The 17,802-nt window shown below is 37.3% G+C and overlaps 1 protein-coding gene across 1 annotated transcript in view; it reads left to right on the forward strand.

Moving 5' to 3' along the window:
* The window catches only part of CUL3 (cullin 3), a 58,710-nt gene that overhangs the window by 8,592 nt on the left and 32,316 nt on the right, over positions 1 to 17,802 (forward strand). Inside the window, exon 2 of the mRNA XM_065675005.1 lies at positions 11,141 to 11,338. Within this exon, the coding sequence (XP_065531077.1) occupies positions 11,141 to 11,338 (198 nt within the window). The remainder of the gene's footprint in view (positions 1 to 11,140; positions 11,339 to 17,802) is intronic.

Genomic DNA, 17,802 nt, shown 5'->3' on the forward strand with positions numbered 1-17,802 from the left:
TCCATATGCTGCAGGGTAAGGGTCTGCATATGGGCAGTTGTCCTCAAAGCAGCTTACTTGGGATATTTGCAGTTGAACGTACTTTGTGGTAGCTTGCTCATAGTTGCATAGTTCTTGGATTTTGAAAAGCGTGTCCTTGGCAGTTCTAAGATTTTATTGCAGTGCAATGCAAATGACTTGAATGAAATTTTTAGGCTCTGTCCCTTGTTTGTAGATGGGGAAAGGCATGCCCAGTAGTTTGTAAAATTTTGTGCCACTGTTTCCACTGTCTATCATTTCACCTTTGACAGGAGCGTGTTTGACAGCCATGAGCACGTAGCTGAGCTCTTGAAGTGCAGACGTACCTGTCTCTCCCTGTGCCTTCTAGACCTCCAGCATCCTCCTGACATATGAGGGTGATGATTCATTCCCAGAAATTCAGCTCTTCTTCATTCCATTTCTGCTGTTTTCATTATGTTAAAATATTTTCTTTTAACACTGACTTTGTTTAGAATTGAAAACTTAAAGCTATTGTCTTTCAGGAACATATTTCCTGCTGTTACACAAGCCTTTCAGATTCCCCCCCCCCCCCCCATAACTTTGAGTGAAGTCGTTTTAGGATTGCTGCTTCTAAAGTGGGTCAAGATGGCTCTGAATTTTTCATTAGTCTTCAAAATATCAATATTTATTTTTATTCTTTTGGTCAAGAGAGAGGAAGTAGGCATATCTTTGGTGTCAAATCTTTATATTTTTTTCTTCTGTTTTATTCAGAATGGTTTGGTTTGGTGTTGTGGTTTTTTGTTTTTTTTTGTTTGGTTTTTTGTTTTGTTTTGTTAAACAATTCTTAAAGGTCAGTCCTGACATGACTTCTTTTTTCCCCATGCATGTTATTTGAACCTTAAATAATCAATACAACTATAGAAATAAGACAAAAACTTAATTTATGTCTGAAAATGCTTTTCTTATCTTGCAGAGTTAAATGTGAAAGATCAGACTTTCTGAAGTGTAAGCTTAAATCTAAACTTCAGCTCTGGTGGTTTCCAAATTAGTATAGAAGTATAGACAGTTGTTCTATACTATGGATAGGTTGAAGTGTTCTTAGGAAATAAGTAGTTTCATTGTAGGTGTTTTATAATCCTCCTTCGTTTTCAGGCACTGTAGTAATGAACACTGTAGAAACGTTGCTGAATGTGTTAAAAAGAACCTTAGTTAATAGTACAGGCAATGTCACTACTTTGGCTATATAAGCACTTCCATTCTATAGTAGTGTCAACTATCTTTTGAACTAGAACTTCCTATATTCGGCCTCTTACCAGTTCAGTTCTTCTAGAAACTTGCACAAAAGCAGTTGTTACCTTTCTAGATACAACTCTTTTAAAACAAGTTTCATAATGGGATGGCAGGTGGGCAGGAGCTTGTACCATGGCAAGTGGAGATTTAATCATTTACAGATGATGCTTTTTCAAAGGCATTTATATTTGCAGGTGCTGGGATGGGGGAGGTAACTTAAAAACTGGCATTTCTGTATTTTTAATTAAATATTGTTCTGCTAGCCTCTTTAGGCAAATCATGCAGTTCTAGAATAAAGTCCCTGGTGTAATCAGTAGCATCTTTGAAAATTTATGTTGAAAAGAAGTTAATACTGTTTTTCCACAGTATCCAATCCTTCTGGAGGACAACATCCTTCAGGCCTTCCTGACTGAAGCATATAGAATCATAAAATAGAATCATAGATATGAAATAAACACATGTATTTCAAGGGGTTTGGGTGTTGTAGAAAATAAATAGTAAGACAGATGAATGTGTAAGAGACAGTTAAGCTTTGTCTAGGTGACTGTAAATGCTGTATTTACTGACTTTGATTATCCTATGTTACTTAACTTACTGATGCAGTTTTTATACAGAACCTTAAAGACTGGTTTGTATGAATCCATATATACCAATAAGTGAATGAAAAATGAGGCTGGTGAGCTATCGTTCATTTTTCATTGACCCACTCAGACGAGTAATATTCTGTATTAATATCTTATCTGTATGAATGAGAGTTTTGTTTGTATTAGTGAGAGTGACTGTTGGAAGGTGTGTTTTGTAAGTTGAGCATTATGAATTGCAAATTGAACCTGTAAGTTGATTTTTAGACTAATGTAGCTTGTCCTTAATGGACCTCTAGGAGAGGAAAAAGATAGGTAAGTTTGTCCATGAACTTGCATGTGTTGTGCAAGAGTCTGAATCTGTAATGGAAAATTTGAAAGAGTTGCTAAATCGGAGAGTCTGAAGTGTCTTAGAGTAGTGAATACTCAATGGACCTTGTTTTGGATTAAATAGGTGCTGTTAAATAGTATGCTTCTGCAATTTACTGCTGACTAAATATGTTGTGTTCTGCAGTTGAGAGATGATGTGAAACTGTCTTCTGAAAGGCTGTTGACCTTAGTCTTTGTGTATACCATGCATTCTTACAGTTGATCATTAGTAGTTATAGACATAACACAAAACATGAGTTGGCAGTGGGAAGGTGTGGGAAGGCCTGTAAATAGGGAGATGTCTGTGTTCACAGAATCAGCACTGTGTAATTCTGTGTTTCAGTTTATGCTTATTTGTTTGCCTCTCCAGGTTGTCTCCATTGTTTATGTATTGTTTAAAGAAATGAAACAATAAGTTTTAGATTACCTTTTGCTTTGTGTTTATTCAGTAACTGCTCAAATTTACATAGTTCATAGTCATAGTTCAGATGAAGCAGGTAGTTGGGAGGAGTTGGTGTTCTCATTCCCCCCCACCCCCCCTTTCCTTCAGGATATAATGCTCCACAGATTTGTAAGACTAAAGTTGAGGAAAAGCATTTGGGGGGAAAAAGAATAAATTGTATTAAATAAAAGTTGAAATTTAGAATAAGTGAAGTATGTTGGCAGTTTAGGGTTAGTTTTTCTTAATCAGTTCCTAAAATGTGAAATTAGTCTGATATTTCTTTAAATTTGTTCAGTCTCCTAAACATGTCAAAACTGTTGCTGCAGTATGACATTTTCTACTAAGGACTTCTTTTAAACTTTTCGTATAGGCTGTTAAATTGCTGTTGTGTGGTGAAGCTCTTGTCAGGTCTGCCTATAGTGCTGCCAAATGTTTTTTGAGAGGAGGAACAAATCTTTTTTTCCTGGGCTTTAGATTTACTAGAAAAGGAAGTTCTTGGAGGATATTACCATTTGATGTAAGGCTTATCAAAACCAATCAACCAAACCCCTTCCTCTTCAAGCTCCCGCCCTGAAGCAGCACTTGTTTTGTGATGAGACCAGTAGTACTCCTAGACAATGCCTTGGAGGTAGACCAAATATGTCAGGCACTACACAGGAGGTACAACTCCATCTTCTAAGGAACAATCACATTTTAATCTAGTTACCTCTTTTACTCCATGCTAGCAGAATAGCTTTTAGTTGCTGCAGTACCATTTTAAGCAAAGTGAGGAAGGAAAGGGTTTTGCTGCAGCTCTTGGGTGTTTCAGCTGACAAAGAGGATTCCCTTTTTTGACTTAGTTGTGTGTTTTACTTGCTTCTGCTGCGTAAAGCCTGACAGAGCTGGGAAAGAGAGGTGGATATTACGATTCTTGCATTTCTGCTACTGACTATTGTCGTGGAGCCCTGCCTGTTCTACAGAGGTTCAAGCCTTTTTTGGGGTCAGACTAGAGATGTTTTTTCTCTTGACCTTTATGGGATTACTGTCATCACTGGTTACTCAGCTCATCTTCTGAGCCCAGAATGGAGCATGGTGCAGGCCATGAATATTTCTTGCGAGAGGAATCTGGAGAAGTTTAGTATAGAGATTGCCCACCCAAACAAGGATAAGGCTTGTATCTTAAGGGATGAGTGAAGAGCAAAATACATATATTAAAAACATATGTCAGTACTTAATATTGTAAATGATAACTGCCATATGCCATAAGCAAACTACAGACAGATTCCCACCACCACACACACCCCTCTGAGGGAGTATAATAGTGTAGTAGGCATTTCCTGACACTCCTAGGAGATGTGGATAATACCGGATCATCATCTCCAGTTTTTGTTATAAGTCACCTTTGAGCAAAAGCCTGGTTATTAGGATCAGTTTTGGTGGCACATTGGTATGACTTCCCTGTCACTCTTTCAGCGGATGGCCAGAGTGGGCTAGATGCAGGAGAACAACAGTAGGCTAGGTTGCCCCTTACTTTCTTCATGCTCCTTTTCTTAGCTTCCAGTCATGCTTTTTGGTGTATAACAGTCAACCTAGTCAGATAACACTATAGAGGAATTTTATGCCTGGTTGTTTTGGTAGTTCAGAGATTAGTTGTTTTTATTTGTGAGTGTGTGTTACGGAGTTGTTAGCTTCTTAAGTGCTGATGTTTCTTAGGCAATGAGGTGTAGCCAGTATATCCTCTTTCAGATATGCTCATTGCTGTACAGTGATGAAAACCTCAAAATTTGGGGAAGTATAAATGTTGAGCTCTCCACTTATCGTTAATAGGGGTGCATTTTATCTGCTCTGTAGTTGAAGAATGTGTAGTTCCATATCCTAATATGCTATTTTGAGATATTCTTGGAGCAAACACTAGGCAATGGATCTCTGTCATTTCCAATACTTGTATTTTAAATTTAATAATATTGGAAGGGTTTATAAAATTTCAAGTAGTGATTAGGTTCTGAGGCAGAAAATGTGTTGCTCTTGACCTTTTCTGGGTAACCTCAGCCAAGCTTCATCCAGAGGGAAGGATCCTGGCTAAGGATGCTGAGTTATTGTGTAACAGATTATTTAATATTATATTGGTGAATGCCCTGTCTTGAAATGGAAGTAAAGACTGTTAGTTTTGTCAGCCTCCCTTGCCTTTTGGACTGTAGGTCAGGACCCCTGTGGTGGCAGTTTTAGGTGGCAGCAGTCAGCTCCTGCTCATTTGGTCTGCTGAGGGGTAGGAAATGAGGAAGTGAGAACAGGCTGCAATTACTATGTGCAAATGTTTACTCCCAGAGCTGCTAACTAACTTTGTTGGTATCTACTCACTTCCTTCAAGGCAGAGAGCGTAAACACTTGAATTCTGTACTTTCAGTGGGTTCTCACTCCAGTGCTCTGGTGCGTTAGACCTAAAGGGTGTCATGAAAAGGAATGAGGCAGATGATACTTACGTTTTCTGAAAACTTTGACAAATACTGTGCTGCAGTAATCATTTCCAAATTGATCTGTTTCACCTGGTAGTGTATAGAATTGTGATAAGTGCTCTGCAGCTGGTCTGTAGAAAATTTGAGTAGTGGTGTTTGTGCCCTGTTCTGCAAGTGTGTTTGCAGTCTGTTTAAAACTTCTGGGAATTAACAATGCCCTATTTGGTCTGAGATCTTTGTGAGAACTTTACAGAACTTGTCTAGAAACTTCTTTTGCAAGGATGAGAAGCTATGTCTAGTCTCTAGTACTGTGAGTATTGTTCAAGTGTCTCCTGTTTTTGCTGGTTGGAAAATTCCTGCTGGATACTCCTGCTGAAGTTCTGTAGGCCAGCTATTACCTCTTCCTCACTTCCTTCTTAACCACCTCTTGCTTAGGAAGACTAAGTAGCTACTTCTGGTAAAAAGAAGCTGGTGTAAACCATCAAGAATTCAACAGATTCTTAACTGTTTACTGCTGTAAACTGCCTTTCCTTACAATTCATCTTTTAAGGAACTCTTACAAGAGGAGCAAGTTCTGTAGCGTTAAGGGCAAAACGACCAACTGACAACATGAAATAAAGTTGCATTCGAAGAAAACAGTATTGTAAAAGCTAAATTGTAATTTCCATTCTATACACCCCAAAGCATTTACTTCTATGCAAAGTAATCTGGATCTCCAGTAGTAAATCTGTTTGTTCTGCATGAATCTGGGAGGTTTAGTGTTGTTCTTTGACAGTAGTTAGTAAAAGCTAGGGAACAAATGCCTAGTTCTTCTGGTGAAAAGCATTTTGTTGTTCACCTTTCTTATCCAGCAACGCATTTCTTTTGGAAGGCAGGTACTGGCACTTTTAAGAGGTTACATTTAACTTGTAAGCCTGGTTTTTCTGGCTTCCTCAGTATACAGCTGTAGTATGTATCACCACATCACAGAATAGTTGAGGTTGGAAGGCATCTCTGGAGGTCATCTTGTCACACAGCCCTGCTCAAGCAGGGTCACCTAGAGCCAGTTGCTCAGGAGTGTACCCAGATGGTTTTTGAGTTCCATTAAAAATGGAGACTCTGCACCCTCTCTGTGCAACCTGTGCCAGTGCTTGGTCACTCTCATAGTAAAAAAAGATTTCAGAGGGAATTTCGTGTGTTTCAGTTTGTGTTCATTGCCTCTGGTCCTGTCACTGGGCACCACTGGAGAGAGCCTGGCTCCCTCTTCTGTACACCCTCCGTTTAGGTATTTATATACATTGATTTGATCCCTGCAAAGTTTCTCTAAGCTAAACAGACCTGACTCTCAGCCTTTCCTAATATGAAAGGTTCTCCTGGTGAGTTATCTTAGTGGCCTTTCACTGCACTTTCTCCAGTATGTCTGTGTGTGTCTTGTACAGAGGAGCCCAGAGCTGGACACAGCAGTCCACATGTGTCTCACCAGTGATGAGTAGAGCCCTGAACCTGCTGGCAACATTCCTTCAGATGCAGCCCAGGGTACCATTTAACCTTCTTTGCCTCAAGGGCCCATTGGTTCATTGTCAGCTTGATGTCCAAGAGCACCAGGTTCTTTTCTGCCACACTGCTTTCCAGCCAGTTGGTTCCAGCGCATATTAATGCATCATGGGGTTGTTCCTCCCAGGGACAGGATGTTGCACTTCCCTTTAAACTATATGACTAGGAGGGAGATGATAATATTTTGCATGGAGTTTTATGTTAGTATCAAAGCTACTTGAATAGAGCCGTTTGACCCTTTTGATTTAAGGAATGACAAAGTTATTTGGAAGAGCTGATGACTACTTTTAGCTTCTAGGAGGGAGAGACGGAGAAATATATTCCTGACTGTTACTAGCTTTACCTGCTGGTGTCATGCTTTTCAGGTGGCAGTAGACTGCTGATAGTGATTGTTTGTTCTTTCTTGGAGACTTCAATAGGATAGAGAAACATTGTTGAAGAAAGGGCTTGCATGTGTCTGATCCTGCAGTACGGCAGTACTGTGGCATAAAGGATCTTTTGAGTCTTTTGCTGACTTTTTTTTTTTTTGGTAGAATGATTGCACTTTCATGTACAATGACATTTTAGTCTAATTTCCTCAAGATGTACTTCTGCTACACTTTGAGCTCAGATGTTTGTGTGTTAAAGTTGCATCTTTGAATCATTAGCATTTGGGCAGCAGTTTGTGGAAGTTTTCCAACTAGCGGCTTCTTATAAACATCTCTCTCTCCTGCCAATAACAGACTTGATCTCTCTCCCATTCCCCAAGAAAGGTAATGTTCAGATAAACTGGAGTGCATTTATATATTTCTTCTCTTTGGACACTGGTTTCTTACTATCTTGGTGAATCCAAGAGTAACCACTATTGAAATTACTGGGACTTTGCTTCTGAAAGATTTTCTTGACCTGGGAGTTTGTTGGGTTTGGTTTTTGTTTTTTGTTTTCTTCCCAAAGCACCAGCAGAAGCAGTAATATAGTTTTTGCTTAAATCTGCAAGACTGAAAGGCACAAGCAAGGCATTACAAGTACAACAACTGTGGAGTTAATTTTTAAAATAGAACCATTGGAAGAAATCTGGGAATGAGCATGGAAAAACATCTGGATTCTGATCCTGTATTCATATTTGTGGATCGCTTAAAGGCTTTGTTGTTGATAGGGAACTAGAGAGTTGCATAAATCTTCAGTCCTGGACCAGACTGGGCGATTAGAATCACAGTTCTCTAATAGTGATTTTAGAGATGCTTTTGTACAGAATTCTGAAAGATGCCAAATTGTTCTAAAAGCATCACAAACTTTATTGCTCAGTTGTTTGTGGGGGTTTTGTGTTTGGCTTTTTAGTTCTTTTTTGTGTTTTTTTTTTTTTTTTTTTAATCTGCATACAAGCCTGACTTAAGGAAGGGAGGTGAAGAAACATGAACCTGTGAGTTAAATACTCCAAGGGTAGATTTAATCACTGTGATTCTTACATATCTTTGAGGGTAAATGATACAGGAAGGCCTTTTCTGTTCGAAAGCTAAACAACTCTTCAGCAGTGGAGAGGAAATAGTAAACTTCTGCTAAAGCTTTACTGCAGTGACTTACTGTCCGATATAATTGAGTTATTTAAAGCATTAGGAGTCCTTGCTTTGTTAGAAAACATTCCTGCAAACAAGCTAGGTCTTTTTTAGAAGATAATGCTCTTCTAACTTAGTATCTTAGAACTTTAGCAAACCTGTTCCCACAAAGCCTCACAGATGCTAATTTGAAGTCAGTAGCAGAATAGGAAGCCGCATTGAGAAGCAGAGTCCTTCACACTTACTCTTAAAAGGTAGTAAGATAAGTTTATAATACTATTTCAGACATTTCTGTATATTTATCCCATGGACACGTGTACCCTTTAAAATTACCTTTTACAAATCTCTCTTGCGTTTCCAAAGCGGCTCATGGTGTGTTAATTGTTAAGGGGCAGAAAGCTGGGTTTGCATTTATGTTCAGTCAGTTTGGAGCAAATGATGTTACAATCATTCCTTGATTTTTGTTTATTTTTTAAAAAAAGCATTTGGATTGAAAGTAGGAGGATTAAAGAGTTCACTTATTTGGCTTTTTCTTGAACAGATCCCAGTTATTAGATGTTAAAGATCTTGAACAGATCCCAGTAATTAGATGTGCTTATCTGTGAGGTACAGAAATGTTTACTGGCTGACCAACCCAGTAAAAATAAAAGCAGCACTGCAAATACCTCTTCAGACTAGTGTCTGGTGATTTGCTTGTTTTATACAGGTCACACTTTTTTTTTTTTTTAATACAGTGGGCAATTAAATTGCAGTTGAGATAAAAAGGTTGTCATGTTGGCTGGGAGATTTTTGATTCACAAAGGGAGAAAATGGCATTGGGAAGTGTTGGTTTAAGTCCATACTTTATTTAAAATCAAACCCTTTTTTCTTTTTCTTTTTTTTTTTTCTTTTTCTTTCTTTTTCTTTTTTTCTCTTTTTTTTTTTTTTTTTTTTAGGAAAGCTGGAAAGCTTTCTACTTGGATTGCTGTGGGCAATTCTAAATGGTTGTCTTCAGTATCAGTTCTTGTAAAATTGCTTGTTCAGGAAGGCTTTAGAAAATAATTTCCCTGAAGAGGCACCAATGTAGCAAATGTAAATTAAAAAGGAAATAACTGACCTTTAAATATTACACATAGCAAGATAAGCGAAAAGTGGGGAGGATGACATTCCCCAGTTTCTCTGTTACTTTGAGGTTTTGGTTTTTGGAGATAGGGAGCTAAGATTTTTTTCAGTGGGTTTGTGATTTGGTTGGTTGGTTTAGGTATATAGTGACATACCTCTTAAGTTATATGCTTGATTCAGTTTGATTACATACAGGCTAGTAGTTCTGGTATCAGGAGAGTGGGAAAAGTAGCCGTATGATTATTTTTATTATTAAAATATTTGTATTTAACCAAAACTAAAAAAAAAAAAAAAAAAAAAGGAGGATGCAGCTTGTTTTGATTTTGTTCAGCAGCCCATTGCCTCCCAATGCAGTGATGGCCTATCCTTATTATGAGCTGTACTTCTGTTTCTAATACCTAGAAAAATTGACGTTTTGAAATTGCACATAAAAATGTCCTTTTACTGAAAAGAAGTTCTGCCAATCATTATGTTTTATTACAAACACTGGCAAATCCACTCTTGTGTCCTTCCTCTACTCGCTTAGTGGGTTTTGGGCGGAAAGTGGGGGAGAAGTATACCAGGACTGGTCATGAGTTTCTTCTGTAATGTCATACCTTTACACTTTTACTACTTACAGCTTCTGTTTTCAAGGCTGCTTTGACAATATTTGTAGACTCAAGGATATTTTCTTTCTTCACAGTAATTCTGGGAATAGTGTTTTTTTTTCCTCTTGAGCCTTTTTCATTAGATGTAAAATGCTAGATCAGTTCTGTTTTTGTATGAAGTAAACCAAACTTAACTTTGAACCCTGCATTTTAAATTTTGTTCAATTAAAATGTCTTTGTTTTTTGGTGTGGGTTTTTTTGTTTTGTTGGTGGTTTTTTTTTCCAATTGGCTCAATTGCAAACTTTAAGCAATACTGACATCTGATATTTTGTTGCTACTCTTGCTTGCTATCCCAGATGCTGCTTTATCTATAAAGCATCATATTTTGAAGCACCTTGCATTAGTAAAACACAGTTGTAAACTGATTCACGCTAAGTGCTAGATAGTAAATTTCAAAAGATGTTTTGCTGTTATATTGATACTATTTCTTGTAAGAGTTTCTCTCATTCTCTGATTTCTTCTTTATTGTTGTAGCTTTATGTGAAATATCTACTAAAGTATATAGTGTCTGAATAACAGACCAAGCAGATGCATATTCTCCTAACCACTTGATGCATATCCTGTAGCAAGTTACTTAGCCACATCTGTGCAATGGAAATATGTTCAATACAGTTGTTAATTCTGGACATTTGTGGGGTATTTCAACACCTCTTAAGTACTTAAATTATAGGGCACAATATTGTAGGCATGTAATTCTTTGGCCATTAGTACATTGCTGTAAATAAAGAATACCTAGTTAGCTCAAACAAAGATGACTAAGTAAGTTTGCTAACTCTGTGTCGGAGATTATTATCTTCTATTGTACAGGTTGATTTGGGGTCTGGTTAAGCAGAGCAGTGTTGCATTATGATTTATGAGCTGCCAAGCAGCATGTTAGTATGGGGCGAAACTACGAGGACAGTCATTGTCAACACTGAAGAGAAAGTGTAGGGGAGGAAATCATGTCTGTGATTACCTGCCTTCCCACCTGCACAGGCTCTGGAGTTGGGTTCTGTGGATTTGCAGGTCTGAAGTAGAAAAGCATTAAACTTTTGCAAATTATTATTTTGATAACTATTTCTTGAAATCCCCATGAGTTTCATAAATAGTTTTTCTTCTGATAAATTTTGAGAAACTTGTGATAATGGAATCAACAAAATGTGGCAGAAGCACTGGGGTTACAGTTTCCAGAGATAACTTTCTGTAGTGATCTTTCTTGAGTCTAAATGATACTGTATTGTTCTGTTTTTACAGATGACTATGGATGAGAAATATGTGAACAGTATTTGGGATCTTCTAAAAAATGCAATCCAAGAAATCCAGCGTAAGAACAATAGCGGTCTCAGTTTTGAGGAGCTGTATAGGAATGCATATACAATGGTATTGCATAAACATGGAGAAAAGCTCTACACTGGACTAAGAGAAGTGGTCACTGAGCATCTAATAAACAAGGTATGTAATTTTATGAATTAAAATCAAAGTGTCTTATACAAAAGGATTCTAAATAGGTACTTAAATGACAAAACCAGAACTTAATTCTACAATTCTGTGATTATATTATTATGTTGCCTTGTGTTGAAATGGTATTGCAGTCCTCAAAAATGGTAGCTTAGCGCTAACATCAAGCTTAAATGACTTCATATTCCAGATACTTTTTGCTGTAATACTGATACTTTTTTACTGATGGAGGTCAGATCATATCAAGTATTTGAAAGTGTATAGTAGGAAACAACTTAAGCTGAGGCATTACTGTTGAGAGTTGGGAATTTTTAAGAAATGGTTTGTGGCCTTTTGGTTGAATTTTGTGACTTTCTCAGAACAAATTTTGTTTTGTTTTCTAGTCAGGTTTTTTTGCTTGTTTGGTTTTGGTTTTGGGGTTTTTTGTGGGTTTTTTTTCAGTCTGTGGAGCAAAATAAAAACCAGTGTAAGAACATGTTTGTTATGGGCTAATGGACTAATTTATAAGTTAATGAGAGTTGTGCTAGGATTACAGGGTTTGAAGAGGGGGTAGGCAATGTACAAAAACATCAGCGTGGCAACAATGAAAAGTCCTGAATAGTCTGCATTCTATCATTTTAGCCTTTTCAGAACATGTAATTTGGTCAAAATGATATGCAGAAATTTCTTGTTTCTGAAGTTGTGAAGAGCTCTTTTCTCAGATGATACATCTTGTCTTGAATCAGTCTTTGTAAGGAATGGTTAGGGTTGACTAATAATATGTCACTGAAAAAAGTTTAAAACTCATTTTTTAGGAGTCTAGGTAATATTTCGTGGTAATAGGATCCTAAGTGTAGGGAAGGTGCCTTACTCTGTGGTAATATCCATAGCTGGTAATATCCATTTTTCTCTCTGAAAAGAGGTGAATGTCCCCTCTTTGATCCCTGACGATGGCTATGGGTCCAGATGGAGTATCTATTCTGTTATTACAGTATTTGGAAAGGAAAGTCATGTGTGTTGAATGATCACTGCAGGCTGATACACAGAACGTGGTTGGGAGGTTAATGTCTAAATAATGGGGAGTTTCTTGTTCTAACTGGAGTTACTGCTGTGGCACAGAAGTGTATTATTTCTTCTAAAATCTTAGTTTTTAAAAGTGTGGTCCAGACAAGTATAGTCTAAATTGCTTTTCATATGGGGCTTTTTAATTGTTTGCATGAGATGAAACATCCTGTATGAAGTAGCTAATGGCTCTTCTCTATACTTGTAGCACATCTGTGGCTCTCAAACAGTTCTGTTTTCATCATCTGTGCATTCATAATCTGTGCTATTCATATAAAATGTGGCAAATGGCTGAGGCTTTTTGTGGCTTGTTCTTGTATATGGCCATGTTTAAAGTCTATACTTAATCATGACACTAACCTTTTGTTCTTCCTAGGCTTTAAGTTTATCCTAGTTTAATTAGAGGAGAGATTCTTATCTCTGTTCTTAGCTATTCTACATGTTAAAAACTACCCATGTGCAAAACTAGTTATTCTGAAGGGCTGATGGGGCAAGCTGACAAAAGAGCAGAAGATCCTTTGAGTTTGTTGTGTCACTGCACTGGCTGAGAGGTTGCACAGATACCAGCATAGGAAAAAAATGACAATTTAATGCTATTGTATCTGATGCTTAAAAAAATCCAGAGCATCTTCTCTAGTCATCTACTTTTCTAATCTTTAATATGATTAATCAAATTATATCTGTGTGTGCAGGTAACATAAAATAGATGATCAGAAGTTTGGTTTTTTTTTTTTATTTTCTAAATAAAAATGCTAACTACTGAATTTTAGTAGTGAAATGCTGTAAAGCTTAAAAGGTTAATTTGTCCATATGTCTGATGATGCCAACCTATAAATGAAATAATCCCAGGGAAAGATTAAACAAAAATAAAAATTGACCTCTGTCAAAAAGCTCTGAAAAATAGATAACTTCTGTAGGCTCAAAGCTACTCCTTTTGGTGGTTAGCTTAAGAAAATTGAGGCAGTTACAGATGGAGGTATGGGAAAAATAGTGCATTGTTTATTAAGAAATAGGATCAGTTCTATAACAGCATCTTATGATTGTGCCATTAGTACTTGTAAAAGAGAAAGTTTTTGTTTAACCTCACGCTTGCGTAACAGCAGTTTTAGAGGAATCTTGAATTTTCAGTGCCTTTGCAAAAGTAGTTCTCTGTTAAATGTTAAGTAGCTAATTAATAATAAATGCTCTCATCACAAGTCTTTGTAATCTTCAATTCAGAGAATCAGTGGTGGATGCTAGAGTTTAGAAGAGGGGGATTTTGCCAACTGAAGTGTTGTTCATGAAATCTCTTAACTTTTTTATTAAAATGAAAATGTGCAACATGAATAGATTTTAGGAAAGGGCTACATTCAGTTCAGGAAGTATATCTGAGGAGCCAAACCGAATTTTGAATTGCTAGAATCCTTGAAGCATAATTGTAATTTGCTATCCACAGCTGCTGGTTATCTTCCTACAAAAAAATTTACATGCCTGTAGTATGTCAGTCATGCTGGTTGATTAAATGTAATGTAAAAGACTACGTAGAGACAATGTATTTGTTCATAAATTTTTACAAATAGTTTTCAGACTTGGAAAGAAAAATAATCATTTTTGGTGTGGCACAGTTAAAAGATATTTTTATGCTTATTTAATTGCTAGATGAAAGTTGTGCTTGCTCAGCTTGCTCTTTATTAGAAAGAAACCAAACACTTTAAAGAAGAAAATTACTTAACTTCTGAACAAGAAAACAACATAATACTGTGTATTATCTTTACAGCCTGTTTAATGTAAAATGATAGGTGCCAGCATGATCTGTACAAGATACAAGCACACAAGCAAGTTACTGAAAGATATGCTTGGTTTTGAACATGCAGACCCTAATGGCTTGTAGTTGCAGTTACCAGGTTCTGGCTGCTTGATGAAGTTAAGTAGTAAGCCAAGTAGTTTACTGTGCATCATTGACAGGAGTCAGCGGTCTTGAACTACCTTGGCTTTACTACAGAGTAAGGACAAGCTAAACCTTGTCTTTGCCTGTGTATTTACATCATTATTATAGTACATTTATAACTGAATTTTAAAATAGTGTGGAATAAGAAGTGCTGAAACCTTTCATCTTAATTTAGACATTTAATTCTTGTGCAGTTGGTGCTTCATTGATTCCTCCCCTTCTTGTCCTTCGGCAATCCTGTAGCTTGATGTGGACACTCTTCCTTCATATTTCTCAGGCCTAGACTGTTACTCTTTTACTCAAATGTTGTAAAAGTGTTTAAAAAAAAAAAAAATAAACACACAAAGCTTAGTTTGCAGCTCTCTAAACCACTTGATGATAAACAGCATCACTTGTGTGGGAATAAAAAAAACTTCAAGTTAAAAAGTTTGCAGGATAATATTTTTAAAGTTCCCTTAGTTTTTACAAACACTTCATAGTCCAGTGAAATCTAAACCTGTGATATGCAACATATCGTGCATGCTCTGTGTGTGTGAGACAAAGGAATTGATTGGTTTGTTTGCCAGGCCCAGTACAGTTTGGTTGGTTTTTCTGTGCAGCGTGTGTGTCAGACTGAGGTGTAGGAGACTCTTCTAAACTTAAACGAACTGAAATGTGCTGGTTTGAGGAGGTACTAGAGCATTACTGAACAGGCAGAGGTGCTTTGGATGTTCTCATGTTCAGTAAGATCAAGAAGTCTTACAAGGCATTTGTGTTACTTTCTGTGGCTGACATGACCAGAATGCATTACAACATGGTGGTCATTGCTCTTGCAGCTGTTAGAGTTCAGTAGCAACAGTGCATGCAATTTCATAGTAGTGAAGGCAGGCGTGCAAGAAACTCCTTTGGTAAGGAGGGTATGAAGCCAGTCATTGTGTTAAGTGTAGAAGGAATTGTATTGGTGCAGAAGATTTAGAGTGAAGAAAGTGTTTCTGCTCTGGGGCTTGCAAAGTTATGTCTGGAATCCTTGGCAAGCTTTAAAGTTTGCTACAGTGCTGTTGCAGAAGGAAGGGGAGAAAGAAGATCGGAAGTAATTTCAAGCTCCCTTTAGAGTTTGAAAAGATATCTATGAAATAGGGAGGAATGGCATGAGGAGTTGTGTAGGAGACAAATTGATTAGTGATCATTACAGTCTACTGTAAGCCTGAATGACAGTGTATGAAGTGTTATCTGCCTTTATCTTTCCTTAATGATGTTTTAAGATGGTCTTGTGCAGGTCTGCAGTTTTATGGAGGGCAAAAGGATGTGAGAGAATTCCCAGGTAGTGAATGTAATTTAGAATCATCAATATTCTTCAGTTGTGGTTGGTTGGTTTTTTTTTTTTTTCCTTTCAGCAAAAGGATAGCATCTGCAGGGGTGAACAGATGTTTCTGGTAAAGTTAATCTGTTGGGACGGTAAGATTTTTAGAATACTGGTTTTTGCACCACTTGGACATTTGTAGAAGATGAGGAAACTCTGTTAATAGAAGTTCTGAGACTTTGAGGCCTTGATTCAGCAAGTGCTGTTCTATACTGCTGCTGCACACAAGAGGTTCTGGCTGTCCTTACAGTAGTGGAAATTACATAATTAAACTATTTGTGTTGCTGTGTCAGGCTACGCACTGTAAGAGAAAAAATATAAGGCCATAAGTCTGCTTTGTGTACATTTAGTAGAGAGTTATTTAAAGGTATTGAAAGCTTATGCCAATTCTTCAGAGATTGGCGGGGGAGGATGCTATATTTCCCTAAGAGTTGAGCCTGAAGTTATGTACCAGATTTCATTCTTGCAAATAGAACATGACCTTATGTATGTTATGAAGTTGTTTATTTTTGAGACTGTACATGAACAGTCCTTTTTAAGCTGGATGTGCCTGCCAGTTTACTGCGTAGCTGCAAAGATTGTCATAGAAATCACTACGAGCTCAGATAGTTGAAAGTAGCACTCTGCTGATAAAAAATGCTTTGGGATTCAAATTTTCTAAGGCTTTGGAAGAGTAGCAGCTCTGTTTCTGAAGGAAGGGCTTCCTTCTCTGTAGAAGAGTGTGGATTTCCAGGGGTTTTTAATTACAAGTCATTTATTCCACCAGGGGGTTTGACTGTACCTTTGCATGGCTAAGATGTTTTGTGTGTTATACTAGTTTTCCTGTCCTATTTCTTTTTTCATGGTCCATAGAAGGAGTGTGTTCAGTGCTCATTAACTACACAGCTATTGTAAGAAATAATCTGGTTGACTTTTGTAGCAACTGAAAGAAAGCTTCCCAAACCTGTCTGCACCTTAAAGTAAATGTGGGAGAATGTCACTGAGAAGATTCACAGAGAGACTTTTAGAGTAGTTTTGTTGTACTGCACCCGTTCCTGGATTTAATATATATTTCCATAGAGCCACATGGCATACTATTTGGAGCAGAGGAGGCACAGATTTCTGCATTCCTCTGTCTATTTGGAAGCTTGTAGTCATTGCTACCTGGTGGCAACCACCCCCTTTTGCTACAATTTGGTGTGTGATTTGGCACTGGCTGGTCCAGTAGGATTATTGTGATGGATGTGTTACAAGGACATGCTGCCTCTGTGTTGTCTAAAAAAAATCCCTACCCTGGTTATCAGTGCTTGTAAACTACACAGGTGTTTAGTTTTGGTTTGGTAAATTTTAGTAGTGTGGGTGATCTACCAAATAATGTTTCCAGTGTTTTTCCATATTGACTAAAGAAGTGAAAGCAACTATGCCATGCTTGTTTCTCTTTTGGAAGATTTTGCACACTCTTTACAAGTACAGTTGGTGAAGTTTTTAATGCGTATTTACATTTTAGCTAAAACCTCCATAGATTGGATGACAAGAGCACACCCCCGGGAAACCCAAGGTTAAATGATAATCACTATCATAAGGAATAGTGCTGTGACTTACAACTTCATACTGTGTTTTCCAAAAGTAAGGAGGAGGGGCCTTGCTCAGGTCTTGGGAGTAGGTGTTTGAAGATTTTGCAGAGCTTTGAACAGCCTACAAACATATCTGTATTACCTAGATTCAATGAAAATATGAATATTACAGGGATAAGTTTCCACAGCTTCTCCAGAGGAGACCATTGTGTTTGTGTGGTATGCTATGCTATGTTTCTGGTTCATCTAAGTTTATGGAGTATATGTAGTAGTGTGGCAGACTGTTGTTTGCCTAATAACATTGTAAAAATTAAATGACAGAATGAAGCCTGTCAGATGGTTGTGTCTGATGTTGGTGCAGCTTGTGGCTTCTTGTCATGTGTGTTTTGTTTTGCTCTTTGAATGCTCTGTAATATATCACACAAGTATAAATGCAAATCTGTAAATGTAAAAAGATGTTCTGTTGCGTTACAAAAAAGACAGGATGTATTTGGCAAGTTGTGTCAGAAGTCAGTTGACACACTTAAACTCTGGAATCATTTTTTTTTAACATTCCCTCAGGTTTCTCTTTTACATGTGTTTAAAGCTTGAGCACTGT

The sequence above is a fragment of the Lathamus discolor genome, chromosome 3, assembly GCF_037157495.1.
Source record: "Lathamus discolor isolate bLatDis1 chromosome 3, bLatDis1.hap1, whole genome shotgun sequence".
NCBI classification, from domain to species: Eukaryota; Metazoa; Chordata; class Aves; order Psittaciformes; family Psittacidae; genus Lathamus; species Lathamus discolor.